A 17,799-nucleotide genomic window follows, 5' to 3' on the forward strand; every position below is an offset into this window, starting at 1 on the left:
TTTTCTGGGCACAAATTTGACACCTTCTCCTTTGATTTCTTCACCGGAGTTTATTGAATAATACAATTGTGTTCACAGTAACAACCCACTTGGAACAAACCATTATGATGAATTTGCAAAGTAAGGTACAGGCGGGGGGTTTTTTCCTTTCTTTTCTTTTTCATAACAAGAGTCCCCATTCAAGAGAACACAATGTTCCACTCATGCCTACTCTCGTTATGACTTGAGCGGCAGATTAATAAAAGAAAAATGTGGAAAGCTGCAAACACCAACACACTCGTAATAACCATCTCAATACAGGATGCTGAATGTAATGTCTGCCATGTGTTTTAGAGTGTTAAGCTTGAGGGTAAGAAGAATGCCTGATGAGGTCATCTCAGTGATCTCAGATCAGATTTTATTCAACTGAATATTGTTTAATAGACGGACACTGAACACTACTTTCTCTGTGGAAAATGATCAAAATTCCCCACATGTGTATTTTTTCTTTAAAACTCCTAAAAGCAGATTTGGCATCTCAAACACATGAAACCAATGCAGTGGCACAAAAATCTCTGAAACTGTCAACTTAGTAAACGGGAGTGTCTCATGATTGTTAATTCCCCTCTTTTTCAAATAAAATTTGTCCATGTATGGATATTATATAATAACCAGGTAAATATTACCCATCTTGGCATTATAAAAATGTGAATTACATCAGAACCCAACATTTACGTTGACTGGCCGTAGCACCAAACCAAAGCGGATGTTTTGTGTAAAGGGACTGAAGCAACAATTAAAATCTGAGTTTTGCTCACTTTACAAGCGGCGTCACACTGTGGAATAATTTATAATGTTATTGTCGCTGCTACATTGCGGCCATGGTGATATTTTGCCTCAATAAAAATACAAAGCATTTATAATAATAACAGCAATATCAAAACACCTTACATTCAGGTACTGTAGGTTACACTAAAACAAGCTTTTTGCATATAAATGTGTGACTCGGGTCCTGTACAGTATCTCAAAATATAAAAGCTTCTTTTCACATTTCACAACAAGTGGATGTGGGCCATGCAACAGATTGCTTATTATCTACATAAAAAATATCAAGTCAGATCATGCTTTAAAGTCCCTCCACCCCTCCCCACCCACCTCCTCCTTTTTGTCAAGTATCATAATCTTCCTGCGGCGCTCTTGTCGGTGGCACTCGGAGAATCAAAAAGATTAAAGTGGCAGAATTCCCTCTTGCTCTTTACAGCCAGGACGAAATGTACTAAAAGGCTGGAAGAGGTGGCACCACGCAGCCAATTTTTTCTCCGTGACAATCAAGAGAGTGGGTTAGCTGATTTTCACTTGTGTTGGTACAGGATGCTGCCCTTCCACTCCCCACCCCTAACCCGCCTTGATGCATTAAAGGCTCCCAGTCCACATGTGAACTCTAGGGATTCATAATAACACTGGTGACGTCCTCCTTTTCTCTGCGCTGGAAGGTAGCGTGAGCCTGCTCCAGGTCCTCTATCACCACCAACAGCCGAGCAGCGATGCCCTGACATGGCTTCATTTGCTGAACAGTGCATCCAGCACCATCTGTGACAGAGAAACGTGTAGATAAAAGGATGTTGTTTCTGTAGAATTACTTCCTGGAAATGTCATACCCACATAGAATATAAGGGGATAATAATAATGATAATACAACAATTAAAGCACTTGTACATGTAACTTGATAGAAAAGTTAAAGTTTAGTGTCACCTGGGTGAACGTCCACATTCGTCTTCTTTTCTTTATTGCACGCTGTCTCATCATCATCCGGCATCTCCAGATATTTGTTCCTGCAGTATCAGAATCATATCACATGATCACACAGTGAAAGTTAAACACTTGACTCATACTAATGTCAAGAAGCAGCACAGCAGTGCTTTACTGTATAGCAACATAGACCTCTAGTGTTCAGGAAAAGAAATGCATACAGGCCGAGGACATGCTCGGGCACCAACCTGAGTTTGTCTTTGCCCTGCAGAAGCTGCTTGTATATCGTCTGAGTCTCCACGTCTGGATCCAGCGGGTCACTCCAGTCACCAAGTGTCACAGCTGAGTGGGTTCTACTGCAGCCTGCAACTGAGACACAGCTTTTTTTTATTCATCTCTGGCACTTTACAGTCTGAACTTCACCCCACTAAATGTAAAATATCATTTTAATAGATGTTTCTACTAGTTTGTATATAATAGTCAATGGAACAGCCTTAGTAACAATCAAACCTGTAGTGTTGGTGCTGAAAAGAATGTAAAATGTTTAATCCCACGTGCAAGGCGGTGAGTAAATAAAATTGATTTGGAGAGCGCATCAAAAACAGCCAGTCAAACCTTAGTAAAGTAGCAAAGGGGAGTTTGCAAGTTTCCTACAAATATTCTGGTGTCTTGAACATAAATCAGTACATCTGGAAGTAATAACAGCAGGATTACCAGCTCGGTCGGCCTGCAGGCAGCAGGTCCACTTGCCACTGCGATGAACCCCCGGGTGAAAAGAGGGCAGCATGCGCTCATTGTAGATGCTGACTTTCCTGATCGCAGACAGCCACTGGTTCAGCTCATTTACATTCTGTTTGGGAAAATTGAAATACGGTGAACCATGAAGTTTAATGTCGAACTGAAAAAAGAAAAATCTGCATTTTGAAAGCAATCAGCTGAAAAACCTACAGGGATAAAGCACATCATTGCGACAGAAAACAATATAGATATTTAGTGACTTTTTTCTAGGAGATTAATAAAACTTGTTAAAAATTCAAATCTGTGACTATAGAAAACTGTCAGGGTTTTGTGTTTAAAAAACTTTAAAAAAAAACTCATGCACTGTCTAGGCAACTGGGTGGTGTACAAACGCACCTTGCACTGGATGTACGTGGTGTGCAGCTGTCCGTCGTTGTCCTGGGTGATGACCTGCATTACATTCTGCTGCTGAAAAGCATTTTCATCCACCCTCTCCACGGCGCACACACACTGAATAGGAATTGAAGAGCGCACCTGCAAACCACAGCCCCAATTAGAACAGGTATGCACATGATGGCAATGATGTATCATGCCTTGCCTCAGGCATACTACACAAAGGACTCAGTGAAATAAAGGTGACATCTGATCACTGAGCAAATTAATGAAGAGGTTTCTCATCCTGAAAAGCTACGAGGAACGGTACGGCGCAAGGAGGAAGTGAGGATGAGATCATCATGGCAGCAAAGGCTACTTTAAAGTGTAAATCAGCCACTTCCAATGGGAGCTCATCTCACTGAGACTGGAGTGCTCCAACATGGAGAAAAGGGGCCAGGACATTGTCTCCAGTGTGATTTGCGATGTTCGTATGAATATCCATAGCTTTCAATTAACCCTCGGCTTTATTCCAGTCACACAAAGCAGAGACTGACTCAAAGAGAGGCATTTAGTGACGAGGATGTTCTGCTCCCATCAACTGTCTCCCTCTCTCTGACAGTCTCTGGTTAGAAAATGAGAGGAAATCATTATCACGGGTTAGGCACTACATTGTAATATCAGTAATGATGTTCTCACGAGAAGATCAACACAAATACATGAAAGCAAAGAAGCAGATGACTAAAATGTTTTCTCTTTGTGCAACACGTGGTGATGAATGCCCTTCATTGGGCACAAATGGGCATATTGTACACGTATTTTTATCATTACTTTGATTGTTTTTGATTATTTGATCCATCAGTCGTAGCAAAACATGATTAAAAAGCAACACTTGACACAGTGGCTGGTTGCCAAAATGAGCAGTAACGTAAATACTCATATGTATTTCACACATGATATGCAGTATGTTGGTAGATTCTAAAATTTTGCTGGCACAATACCCACCTGCCAGTCGGGAGTCTTGGCATAAGACAGCGTCTCACTCGTCAACCAGAAGTACCGTTTCTTAAATGCAAAGCGGGATAACAGTTGGGGTCCTTCTGCTTTGTGTTTGTGGAGAAACCCCTCTTTGACTGTGACTGAAGCCATGAACACAGCCCTCTGAGGCACTTCAGACGCTGCGCAGAGAAAGCAGAAGACGGACATAAAGGGAAAACTGTATGTAATCTGTAGCTAATTGCATATTCACCCGGATAGACACAAGGTGGTGCTGTGTCAATAAACTATATAGATTCATTGCTTTAAACTGCACTCTGTTACAGATGGCTCCTCAGTCTTGTTCCATCACGCCATGAGGGATAGAGCTTCAAAGAGGAATAACAAGCATCTGCTTCTGTCCAACAAATTCACCTCAAGGGCATTAAATGTCAAACTGGCCTTTAGGAGAAAAAAGTGGGTGTGATGTGAAGACGGAGGTTGAAACACGATATGTCAGAGGGGGAAGATGTTTCACAACAACAGCCTCACTGACATATGACATTAAGGCAACAGCCAGGACAACAACAGCCCATGTGGCAGCTTCTCACTTCAGCTCCCTGCCAGCTCATTAACCATGTCATCTCTTTTCCAGACTTCCAACTAGTTATGAATATTTCACTGCAAGGCTACAGTATTGTTTCACCTATATCAGCTGGGAGCTACTACACTGGCAGGTGGCCTGTGGCTGATTAGCTCAACAGCATGGCCTCTGGACTTGGCTTTTGATTACACGTTGTAGTGATGTGTTTGGTGGTTACAGTCTTACCAGTGTCATGATCTATGTCAATTAACTTGTCCAGGAAGTCCTTGACAGAAGCCACACTGCGAAGGATGATGGGATGAAGAGGTGCCATCCACTGTTCTTTTCCGTGGCCCAGCTGAAGTCCCAAGTTCCCAACACTTTGTAGTGCCTGGCAACCACAGAGGCACGATATCAACTACAAACTCACATCTTCACCATATCAAATCTCCAGAAAATGACAGAAGTGAGGGAGTGACTGCATATCTAAAAGTCGAAGATCAAAAGGGTCCCTGGGGCCAAGCATGCTGCGAGGCCCTTTGTCCAGCCCACACCTGGCCTAGGGTGAGGAGGAAGTCCCCCTCTACATCTCTCTGATGCTTGGCTTTGAACCACAGACTGGTTGCAGCACACAGAGGTAAAAATAGCCCGTTCCCCGTCTCTGTAGAGGGCCCATGGCAACAGTTCTTCAGCACCATGGACAGCAACCACAGAAGCCACACGTGGGAGTGGAATGAGGTTTTACTGTTCTTCTAACATCTGGATCTAAGATCCCTGCTTTTAATGATATCAAGAAATATCGACTCAAATTCCAGTTATAACCTGCTAACATGCTCATCTGATCTATTTATGGTTAAAACGGAGCATAATGTGAGAGGGATGTTTTATGGCCATACTCTGTATAGTTGGTGAAAAAAACTTCTTTGAGATTTGCTGTCTGAGTAGAGTAGTTATGAATTTTAAACGGGTTCCTAACAACAGGTGATCTAGTGGCATTACTGCAGATTATTAGCACCTTTCAAATAATTAACATTTTTATTAGTGTCTAAAAAATGAATACAGCGTTAGTTCTGTGAGAACAGACTCAAACAATCCCAGCAGATCAGCTAATCTAAATTCTAGCTCACATCAGCTCAGCTGTTTCCCTTTCCGTACATCCTACCGGCAAATCTCATACTCTTTTCAAAATTCTTCAGTCTACCAACTCCTTCATTTGAAGCTAAAGATGCTACTTCCATGTCATCCTGTCCTCACTGATCCCTGCTCTGTTCCCTAAGGGCATCTTGCTGCTGCCCTCACTGTCTTTAGACTTTCCATGTGAACGTATGAAAGGATGGTGAGGTCTCAGACCACAGCAGAGACATATAAATATAAATGACTGGAGATGGAATATCAATCTTATTTTGCTGATTATGGCAGAACTTAAAATAAGGCACACGCAGACCTACAGTGTTACATAATTACCAAACAAAGTGAGAAAAGCAAACACCGTGTGTTTGTGTTACATCGTATTCCTGCTCCATGTTTTATTTGTTTTACATCCACAACATTAAAATCCATCTCCTCACACAGATGGCCTGTTGCATCACGCTCAAGGCTTCCAACACTTTACTGTTTATTTTGTGTTTTGTTTTGAGGAGTGCATAAGTCTGAACATGGATAAATGATTCACAGCAGAGTCTATGTGCATGTCTGTGTTCTGAATCATACCTTGGCTAGTAGTAACAGTGTTCTGCTTGTACGCGTGTCAGCATGCTGGTCTCTCAGCTGAAACAGCTTAGGTGTGAGGATTGCAGGAGCAAAAAAACGCAGGAAAAAGAATCCACTGATGGCCAGGTACTTCACATCCTGTAAAAATGAAGACGAGTCACTGAACGGTGACAGGCTGCCTCGGGATAAGCTGCGGGTGAAAGTAACCACAAATACACTGACACGCTTTCCTCTCTGTGTGTTTTGCTTCACACTAACCTCATTCTCAGGCTCGGTAAATTGCTCCTCCACTCTCTTGTGCAGCTGTTTGAAGGCCACTCTCATTACAGGAGGACACTGATCGACTGAGCTCACGATTGATTCGATGATGCTGGTCAAATAGCTCTGCAGCATCTCCACGCTGCTGTCCCGCACCTCTGCCTCTGACACTGCACCCTTGAATGAAATCCTTCTTCAGAGACAAAGAAAGATGCTGTAAACAAATGAATCCCTGAGATCTGCAGCGTAAACGCAATGCAAACAGGAGCTATCCAAGACAGGCTTTTATCTGTTCTGTAACACAGTTTATAAAAGGACTGATAACATTTCTGTTCTTCATTACCTCGTTACATATGAGACCATGTTACTACAGAGGAATCCAAACAATGACTGCCGTATTGACAATATCTAAACACATAAACTGAGATAATTTAAGGGGACGAGATAAGATAGTAGGTTAGAGCTACTGCATACATGGAGAACGTTAGATCCTGGATCTCCCCCCATGTCAGAGATAGATATCTCAGGGGGCTCATGGCAGTTGCCAAGCAACAGCCATTCCCATTTTACTTTTTTTTCATTTCCTCACATTCATGTCTTTCTCTCAGGGGTGAAGTGTAAAGGAAGTGGGCAGTCTCCTGTGGCAGCTTTTCCATTTTAACACATAATTTGCGAATAGCACGCCTGAGCGTACAACCCACAAATCCCCTCTTGTCAATTGTAGCAGTCCTACTCTATTACCAGGTCCGAGTATGACTATAGAATTGTGATCCAACAAGATATGTTTTAGGTCCGATTTACCTTGTGCGGTTCAGGTCGATCTTACATGGGTCAAGTTCAATGTACTTTTTCTCATCAAAGATGCGGTTGATGATGGGCTTCAACACCTCATGCAGATACAGCATGCCAACAGCCTGATAGCAAAACAATATCATATGTTGAAGACATCTGTTAAGGTCACTGTTATTCGTTTTGCTTTTCTTGATCTGTTCCCCTGCGTCTTTTGTGTGTCCCTCCCTGTCTGCTTCCTCAGTTTATCTGTTTGTTTTCCATGTCCCTCTTTCCGTTTATGGTTGTTTTGTTTTGAAGGTTATTTTCTCATGTGGTGTTGTTCCCTGGTATGTGTTTAGCTTGTGGTTGCGGTCAAACAGACAACAAATTCCCTCCGTTGATGACACTTTCCCTTGATAGGAAACATCCAGAGGGTCAAGGAAAAACGCTAAGAAGAATTCACAAAAAGGAAAACAGGATTGTTGTCCACAGGGAATCTAACTTGCATAAGACTAGTTAAAAATGTGACAAGGTGACAATTTTATATTAACGGTGTATATATCCTTGTGAAAAATATCACTTGATTACCAAGAACAGCTTTCCAGCACACAGTGAAGTGTTTGTATCAAGAAATGCCACTCATCTCGTCCTGCTGTAGAATTAACCCTTTAATAGGGCTTTTTAGCACCTCTCATGTTAGATGAATTAATAAGACTAAATGCTAAGACCAAAAATGGGGACATACGCAATGCAAGCCTTCACTTCAATTAGTTAAATGCATATAAAAAACCTTATTTATAGAGCAATTTTCTAAAATTAGGTTTCAAAGCACTTCATACAATGAGTATCAGTGAAGTGATCGCATGTATGAAAAATTTAAACCGAGTAGCACATGATGCGTCAGTATGCTGATCATTTTCTTTGAATTGAGGGGCAGCATTATGTCTTTTCATTTCATAAGAGATGGTAAATGTGCATCCTTTTCTAAAGGTGGTAATAAGGGAAGCACTGAAGCAGCTTTCCTTAACATTTAAAGAATTTAACGACCTCCTATTATGACTCTAGACACTTCTGGGTCACTTCACTCAGTTGGGAAACTTCCTAAGCAAAATTGGCTCAGTCAGCTTGTCAAGCTAACCACCTCCTGTCCTGCATCTCTCCTTGCCTCTGTCTGTTTCTTGTCCTCTTTTGGATCATCTGTGTTTTTTTACTCCTTTTTGTAGCAATCTTGAAAATTGACACACTTTCTGTTGCACTTAATTTGGATTGATCCTGCCCTATATAGCAGCCTGTTATGTCGACATACTCATTGATACATTAAAGTTACCTTTGCATTTGTCATGCTACACATGCTACACATGCCTTTTTGTTCTTACACTTGACAGCTTGCCTTGTTTTATCTAAATCTGCATAATTCAGAGAGTAAATATCAGGCACATCATGCTTTCCCTCAGAGCAGGGACCAAAAAACTGCAGGAACTATAATAATAATAATAATAATAATAATTTTTAAAACTTAGCTCACCTTCATGAACTGTTCCATGGCTTTGGAGGCAAGTGAGTTTGATCGAAATAAGGTGTTAGGATCAGCTATAAGAGCAGAAGGAAAAAAATAGTATTAGCAAAATATCTTACATATGAGCAAAATTAGTGGGCATAAAAAGATTTTCCTTAATCTGAATCAAGTGAAACAAAGCAACAGTTTTCAATTAAAGAATTAAAAAAGGGTAAGAAGCTCAACATCCACCACAACAATTTATTGCTCTTTTCCTGTCATCTATCTATTGTTGTACCTAAAAACACCTTTTATATGATGTATGACAGTGGGAATGGTGGGAAGGATCTTATTACTGCATCCAGTAGCTCCCAATCAATTTAATAAAGCATCACATAGACCCTCATCAGGCTCTTAATTATACTTGATGAAAAAGAAAAATTTAAGATTGAAACACTGCTTCCTTAGAGTGGAAGCTTTTCATATAGCCTGTGGAGCATTTGTTTGCTCCACCCTCATTTCACCTTTTTCTCTGGGCTCATTTATACATTTCTTAAGTATCTATGCTTTCTATTTAGTCTGGCACAAGTCTATCAATCAAGAACAAATAGTCCAGAGTCACAAGTGAGGGCAGACCGACCTTGCCTCAATGTCATGTTAGTCATGCGGTGACACTAAAATATCCATAGTAACGGGACTGGGTTGCCAGGTAAATTATTTGGATGTAAGGAGAAGGGTGGGTTTTTCACTGCTGCCCAGCAGGTGTACTGTACGTTTTTGTGCCGTGTGCCTAACTTTAATGTCTGGGTGCTCACACAATGCATTCATGATCAAGCAGTTACCATTTGGATCATGTGGAGTTGCTATGGAAACTTAGGCACTATGCTTATTAGCAGAAACTATACCAACAGAAACCAAAGACCAGAGCTCAGTGTGAATTATCATGGGGATATGGTGCGGAGGCAAAAACATGACTAATCCAGACCAGAGAACAGCCAAGGGAAGACTGTTGGGTGAGTAAATAATTGGCACTGGGGTAGTAAATATAGTGTTGGGAGGCTTTTACTGCCCACACACATACCATAGCTGCAGTGTTCAGAGACCTTAATGTCAATGCAGCAGCAGCAGCCCTCAGAGGGTCTCTGGAGAGTGGAGCAATAACAGCAAACTGGCACGTCCCAAAGTCTGACTAATATAAATACTGACTAACAGAGATAAACTTAGATCCTACACTGTATATTCAAAGTGCAGCCACAGTTATTACATGTAATTAAGAGCACAAATACACATAAATTCTGAGCAAATTTAGACACTTGCAAGATGGAGGACATGAAATCAAAACCTTTAAAAACGGTTTAAAGTTTGCACTTTTTCGCTTCGTCTTACTGGTGTGGTTGACCTCCCGGGTGTTAAGGTAGTCCAGGAAGGGCACCACCAGTCCTTGTCCCAGGTAGATTTTCACCAAAGTCATTGCCACGTCCTGTCTGCTCTCAACTGTGGTGACCTCCTCCAGCATAGTCAGAGCGCTGCTATCCTCCACCTGTTCAGAAGAAGAGAACTCGGGTCACGGGTCAAGAATTTTGGCGCAACTGGGAAGCCGGACAGATGAAGCAGATGAGGTCTAACTGCAGATGGAAGAAGTAATGCATACAGCAGTCCCTTGACATGGCGAGTGACTGAGTGGTCAACAAATTAATATCAGCATTGAAGAGGAGCTGTCATGCTGACCTCTGTAGGGGAGATTACCGACTCAACCAGAAGGTCGATGAGAGGCTGATAGTACATGGATGGCAAGATCTGATCCTCCACCAGACGCACCTTGAGACGGAGTGCTCCCAGCTTGCCACTAAAAACAAAGGAAAGTATCACAGCACAGATTTTCAGCTAACACAATAATAGTCTGACAATAGTCTTTGTTAGACATTTGCATAAACTCTTTTTTTGTTTTTGTTTTTGTTAAAGGAGTCAGCGGTTGATTGGAAAATGCAGTTTAGATAAGAAATAAAGCTTATAGTACACTCGTAAAAACAACCGCTAAATCATCCTGCCCCTGGCAAGGACATTTTCTAAACACATGGCTCACCGTGTTTGGGGGAAAATGACGCACCGCTTGGTCACAGTCCTCTCTAAATCAACAGTGGACTGGAGTGCAAAAACTCCTTACAAGAGTGAGTCATTTCCTAATGAACCTGAGAAATTCCCTTTACTTTACAGTTCACTCAGCCCTCCGCTCGCTCTAAAATTATCTCGGGGTGCAGATGCCATCAACGCACTGGCTATACATCCGTGATTGTGCTTTTAAGTGCTCGAAAGAGAGCCGGGAGGAAAATAAAAGCTTCTCTTGGGAACATTTAAGAAAAGATGTGATGATTGCTACGACAATTTTAGTCTTGATGGTTTCTGAAAGGAAATGCCTCTCTCTAAAGATGCATAGTTACCACATTGTACAAAGAAGCACACCCATAATCCTCACCCAGCATCAACCTCATTGTTTCCCAAGGGCAGTAAACGAAACCAGCCCTCTAACTGAGGTGTCTTGTGCAAACAAGCAAAAGGGATTTCCACCTGTGGAAAAGACACAGAAAGCAAGCACACAATATCAACAAGAAGAGGTAAAAGCCTTTATTTTATAGCAAGGAACACTGTACTCAATTATAAAACCTTTTGTAAGCTACTCATGACCTGAATTTTAATACATATGAAAAATGATTAGAATTATGGGAACCTCACCTTTCCCAGAAAGTCATTCTTGCCCACCATGTCCCAGTCCCAGACCTGTACAGTAACAGTCCCCTCCTCCTCACGCAGCTCCTCTGGATCCAGCTCCAGCTCTAACGTCTCACCCCAGTGAGGAAAACGGGTCTTCTTGATTATCTAAAAATCCAGCATTAAGAAATTGAAAGAAATCAAAAGATCAGCCTAATCTTTAACATTTAACCTTTAAATGACAAACAGTAAGGCAACCATCAATCAGACTTCAGTGCAACCAACATAACCCACTCATGCATGCAGACAGAGCTCACCGAGGTCTCTGCACTATGGTTGTTGAAAATAACTCTTGTGAAGGGATCAGAGGTTCCAGAAATGTCTCTTGGAGCCAAGTCTCTGCGGGTATCACCACACCAAAGGACAAGAGAAATCATTAATCCGCCAAAATGCTCCGCTAACTCTTATTATCTGTTCTGCAAGTTAAATTAGTGTGCTTTAGCGAGGAAAGAAAGCTGAATCTCTACTTCTTACTCAACCTTTTTCTTTCAAACTCAATTCACACTCATCAGAGCACATTTGAATAACACAGTGTCAAGTCCTGATTGACAAGCTCATTGGTGCCCCGCCTGAGAAGGAAAGATTGTAGCCTGGGACACACAGATGGGGCAGTGAGCGGTGTGACAGTGGCGGTGTGACTCAGAAGGGAGTGTGGAGGCCTGCGGGGTGATGGTGATAAGAGTTCAGCTCAAAAAACACTGATATACTGCCAGAGCTCAACTACAAGGAGCTCAGCTACACAAACGTGACCACGTTTGAAGTGATAATACGGTGGCTCTATCACAAACTCACATGGCAGATTCTGAAATGTTCGAGCCACTATTGTCCGTGGCCGTTTTTAAGTGAAATCGCCTTCCTGGCATTTTCTCGGCAGCGCAGCATTTCATTTTACCTGGCTTCAATGACTTGACACCGCAGACTGATCTTCTCCGTATCTTTAAGCAGCTCCAGACCCAGATGGATCTCTCCTTGAACTTCTTCATCAGGGTCAACCTTTGTGAGATTTAGCCAGCAGTCTAGCCCTGGCCGTAAAGCACAAAAAGAGATTAATCTCTAAACCATTAAACACTGAGAGGAGCTGAGAGATTAGAACTTTGAGAGTCATATTGAAAATAAATAATATTAATTTTCCAATTAGCTGTAAAATATCCATTGATGAACTGGCAAATAATTCCTGGACTAATGTACTTTGAATATTATGAGTATTTTTCAGGATCGAACTAACAGTTTGAAGACCTTATTTTTAACTTTAGGAAGATACAGTTGTTTATTTTTGTTCTTTCTGACAACTAACTGGTCATTATTCTGTTTGATTAAGTACACAAATAAAACTAATTAGTGCAAAAACATCTACAGTTTGTACAACTGCAAGGCAGGAACAGTAAAAAATAAAAAATAAAAAATAAATACCACACAGTCGATGATTGCCTGGACAACATGCACACTGTGTGATGCTGTTAAGATTCTACTTTTGTCTTTCAGAAAATGAAAGAAAAGGTACAATAACAAGGCCGGGCTGTGAGAGAAATCCTGTGAGGGAGTAAAATGACTCAGTACCACAATGCGGCAGTGAATCACATGACTGAGGCCGATGCCAGGTGGCCTTCGGAGGAGAATCATCAATATGCAGCAAACATACCCTTTTAAACTCTTCAAGTAATCTAATAACGCTACGACACAAAGACACACGATTTGTCAGCCCCATATGTCTGGCTGAAAGTGCGTTCATTCCAAAACTGACCTACCTACTTTTAATCCGGGAATGTTTCTTAAACCTGTGCGCCACTTTTCAGTGAATACTCAGGTAATTTTCATTAGAAGCAATTCTCAGTTTCAGAAATTTGTGTCTCCATTTTCTGATTTTCCATTAAATCCCAGTTTTAAATTATTAGCAAACACAGCATTCTCTGCTTTATCTAGTTTTTACATATTGTCCCAAATTTCTGGAAGCCCTGTAAATATTGTGAGTGATGTGCATAAATGAATTTAAAGGTTTGAGAGAAGCTAAGAAACATTCCCACCCTTAAAAAAAAAAAAAAAAAAAAGCATGTCTCCTCAATCACTTGGACTTTTGAATCCATCACAGGATTCTTTGTGTGTTTAACCTCTGAGCTCTGGCCATGCAGTCATCCAGTTATAGACTACTGCTGAATGTTTAGCCATGCCTTTAGCTTGAGCTCCAATGGCTTCTTTGGTCAGCGTAATCTTTCCAATAACATCATCGTGCCTGTAGAAAGGGATACAAAAGAGAGAGAGAGACTTTGAGACAGAAGCTACTGAAAATCAGATCAAAGTTTTTGAGTTTTTGAGTGAAATGATTAGCGCTGGCCATCATGTGAAGAGGAGAAAAAAAAACAACCTTTAATCACTCAATCTGGGCGACCATCTGCCTGATGATGTTTGTTTATTCAAAGCTTAGAGTTCTTTCCCAAAACATTAAAAAGCTTTGCATGAGTTTCCACACAAATATATCAACTCATGGCAAGTTAAGCAAACACAGAGGACTACAAATACACGACCAGGGTCCAGCAGTTAAGAGTAAATATGGAATAGTTTTGAAAGTGCTTTGGTTGCGGGATTACCCAATTGTGTCCTCATCCATAACGTGAAAAGAGAGCGAATGAAACCCCATTGGGAGATGCAACGTGTATTCTTCACCCCAGAAAGGATTAAGGTTCTTCCACACTGTGGCCGTCCTGAAAAGAGAAGTTTACCATGCTTACTATCAGCAGCCCTGGAGCAGACACATATCACATTAACGTGCGCAAAAACAGAAACGTGCAAGATTCTTTCTTTGTTTCCATTTATATAGATGTTAATTTTGTGATATGCACTAAATATAAATATTAAAATGGGAGAATCGTCCTCTCCTCAAACTATTCTTTTTTTTTTTTTTTTTTGCCTGTCCCGTTTGGCTCTTTTGCCATCAGAATTATTGTCTAAAGGCAAAGAAAGATGCCCAACGGATTTACTTTACCAAATTGACCATCCCAGCCTTGCCATAATGGTCCATTTGATTCACCTTTTATTGTTTATTTTATTTTCACTTGCTGAATACGGGACAGACTTGACTGGGGGAAAGAAGGGGAGAAAGAAAGAGGGAAAGAGAAACAGCTGAGAAGAGGGACAGGGATAAAGGGCAAAAAACAAAAACCAACAGAATGGGCAGAAAAAAAAAGAAAAAAAAGAAAAAGAAAATGCATATATCGATCACCTGGATCACCTGTTGAGAAAGAAAAAAGAAAACAAGCAGAAGAGAACAAGAGTAATAGAATAAACAACATCACAATGATATATGGGAATATGACAGTAAATACTAAATATTAAACATTATTGTGCAGCACATAAGATCAACAGAACACAGTGTGCTTTGAGGTAGGAGCCAAAAAGGGTGTAGTTTGTGGGTGTGATCACCCGTGTGTACACCTGTGAGCATGGACGCGCTTGTTTTTTTTAAAAGGTTCCTTCATGTAATGATCTGCTAGAGGGTGTGGGGGGGCCACAGCCCCGTCCTCCAGGGCATGAAGCAGGTATGGAGGAGATCAAGACTTCAGACATCCAGAGGCCCCCAGAACACAAGAGACCAAGGAAGACCAACAGAGGGGCAGCCGTGCCACTGTCCCAGAAAGAGCTGAGGAGAGTCCCAGATGAGGGCTCACTCAGCAGCCGCGGAGCAGAAGCCAGGGGGAGTTGCAGTGACGCGCCCGTGAGCTCCGCCGGCAGCCAGCTGTGCCTGAGTGACCGAGCCCCAGGCCGAGAGGCCGGGGGCACCCCACCTCCGAAGTGGCCCGAGCGAGCCCCAGGCTCCAGGCCCCGATAAGCGGCCGCCAAGGAGTGAGCCGGTGTGTACCTGGACGCCCATCCCCAGACACAAAGAACCACCAGCGCACCGATGTCTGAGGGAGTCCGCCACTGGCAGGGGAAGTGGTGGTGGGGGGAGATAGGCCTCCAAACCTTGGAGGGCCTGAGATGTCCCCAGAGAGGTGGCGTCTGATACCCAACCTGACATATAGACACAGACATACAGGCACACACAGATACAAACATCCATTCCCACCCTCATGCTCTCATATGCACTTACTCCACACTCAACCAACGTGGAGACAGACATAAAGAGACGCTGTACACACGATCACACTCCCCAAGCATACTCTACGAACCGGGTCTAGGTACCCTTGCCCCTGGAGGGGGGAACTGCACCCAGACCCAGGTGGTGTTACCCTTTTCCCTGCGGTGGGGAGAGGCAGACCGCCCCGACTCCGCAGCAGCAGGGAGGCCCCACACTCCAGACCGCAGTCGGACGGTCAACTCCTCCTCCTCAAACTATTCTCAACTTAGTGATGTACAGTTATTGTTAAAGTGTCAGGTGTGATAAAAAAAAAAAAAAGGTTAGAAAATCCAGCTGTTTCAAAATGATAGCAAGCTATAAGATTCTTGGATTTTTGAAAAGGTCATCTAAGGATTCTGTTGAAGCCAAAACAAACACTTAAAATGGTCAGATCTGTGCAGCAGCCACAGTTTGACTCTGACCTGAGGCCCTTTGCTGCTCGTCTTCCTGCTTTCCTGTCCACTCTGCAATCCAATAAAGGCAAAAAAAAAAAAGCCTTAAAAATCCTGCTTGTTTTTTTTTAATGGTCAGATTCATAATTTTGTGTGTTTATTCTTATCACTAGTTATGTTTTTGAATCCTGATTTTTGTAATTTTGCAATTAGGCAAGATTTTGCAGGATGTGCTTTGAAATGAATGTCCTTTGAGCTACTTGTTTTTTAAAGGCATTTCTGGGGAAAAGTTTGATATTTTTTAATAAAAACAAGCAAATTGCTAGCTTTTTGAGAAATACTTTTGAATCAAAACCATTCATACATCATCCTGCCAAAATGGCCTAACCCTTCATTATTACCACCAACTTTTCTCTAGTGTACCAAAATCTAGCAGCTGCATCATTTATGAACATTACACTCAGAGGACTCAGTTGGCCAGTAACACTACAAGTGCAACATAATTAGTGTGAGCATCTTCAGTGAATCATTGTGCTGTTTTTTCCCTCACCACCCCAGATGGAACAATACCCACTAAATTTCACCCCGTGTTCTTGTGAAAGTCCACAGCAAAGCAGTTTCTCTAAAGAAATTTGCTTTGCAAAGCAAACAATCCTGCAGTTTACTACAGCTGCTTTCTAAAACTACCATCTTCTGTCTGAACAGCTTGGAGGTTGAAATCATGTGCATGTCTTCACCCAATCTGAAACCACCTCTGAAATGGTGTATTCTGCTCTGAGCTCCCAGCATTCACCTGGCTTACACCGGGTGCTCACTGCAATAATTGATGCACCCTCTCCATGGTTACCTGTGGGTGTTTTAAAGGCCAGACCAGTATCAGGTTCTCTGTGATGGAAGGACCACGCTGTGGGTACCACAGCACTGATCACACGCACTCCACCCTGGTTTACATGTGCACAGTAGCGGGAGCACAGCCAGAAACTAATGTAAATATATGAAGTGTGATGACTCAGATCGCAGCATATAGATAAGAACATCATCCAGCTGCAGGTCTGGATAAAAAACAGTTAATTTACGTTTATCGTGCACATCTTAATAAAATTAAGAGAGAACTCACCTGGCCACAACTTCATTGTCAACTTTTACAATGCAGTATGGATCACTGGTTCCGGAGCTTAACGTGACAAAGAAAAAAATTACAGAATGAGACAAAGCATGGCCAGTTTACCTGGGGGTAAGCTTAATTTAATCTTCCCTCGTCTTTAATTATACTCAGGTCAATTTGACTATCTCTACTCTAATTCAATTAGCTAATTTACAGGAAAGAGCGCACCAGAAATGGCTATATGACATTTTTTTTTCTTATTTGACAAATAGCTAAGAAACAATGCAGAGGCTGTGTATATTTTAGTAGATAAGACCTGAGCACAGAAGCATGCCATTCAGAAATTACTTACACGTCTTTGGCCGGGAGGTTTCTGCCCTCGACAATTCGAAAATAAAGAGATGTGTTTTTGGCCATGTTAATCGTATGAACCACTAATCCAGTTTCTCCTGTGCTCCCATACGCGCTGTTATAAACAGTGCTCTTCCCCTCCGCAAGAGAGTTTTCTTCGTTTCATGACACCTTCAGCTCGTGACGGCGCACTGCCCACCAAGCAGCGCGCGACACAGGCGCGCCTCGCGTCCAGCCAGCTGAGGTTAAACGTCACGGGTCACGGCGTGTGCACCCCAGCTGGGTATTTAAGCTCTTATTTTACATTAGGTGTTCAATATGAATAAACGTAATTGAAAGAATTGCATTTAAAAAATAATCTTCATATGGGACATAGCGTATAGTCTTTAACTGACATCATTGTATTTATGTACTCAGTCATGTTAATTTGTCATGGTCTGAAATGTA

General features: G+C 42.0%; 1 protein-coding gene across 5 annotated transcripts; it reads right to left on the reverse strand.

Annotated features, from left to right (window-relative positions):
* Positions 1–44: 44 nt before the first annotated feature.
* On the reverse strand, positions 45–17,767 carry rasal1 (RAS protein activator like 1). Of its 5 annotated transcripts, none has more exons than XM_080893810.1 (21): positions 17,354–17,767; positions 17,014–17,070; positions 13,979–14,092; positions 13,562–13,623; positions 12,289–12,418; positions 11,654–11,735; positions 11,361–11,504; positions 11,104–11,195; positions 10,359–10,476; positions 10,017–10,170; positions 8,661–8,725; positions 7,166–7,278; positions 6,365–6,554; positions 6,107–6,244; positions 4,643–4,787; positions 3,844–4,016; positions 2,863–3,000; positions 2,443–2,578; positions 1,977–2,097; positions 1,732–1,811; positions 45–1,569 (listed from the first exon to the last, which is right to left on the reverse strand). In XM_080893810.1, the coding sequence occupies exons 1-21, from the start codon at positions 17,416–17,418 to the stop codon at positions 1,421–1,423; spliced, it is 2,466 nt and encodes an 821-aa protein (XP_080749936.1). In that variant the 5' UTR covers positions 17,419–17,767; the 3' UTR covers positions 45–1,420. The 5 variants fall into 5 exon arrangements, with proteins under 5 accessions (XP_080749936.1, XP_080749935.1, XP_080749934.1 ...); XM_080893809.1 differs by having other exon boundaries at positions 6,365–6,557; XM_080893808.1 differs by having other exon boundaries at positions 6,365–6,557; positions 10,377–10,476; positions 13,502–13,623.
* Between the last annotated feature and the right edge of the window lie 32 nt (positions 17,768–17,799).

Source organism: Rhamphochromis sp. 'chilingali' (assembly GCF_963969265.1).
Source record: "Rhamphochromis sp. 'chilingali' genome assembly, chromosome: 10".
Classification (NCBI taxonomy): Eukaryota; Metazoa; Chordata; class Actinopteri; order Cichliformes; family Cichlidae; genus Rhamphochromis; species Rhamphochromis sp. 'chilingali'.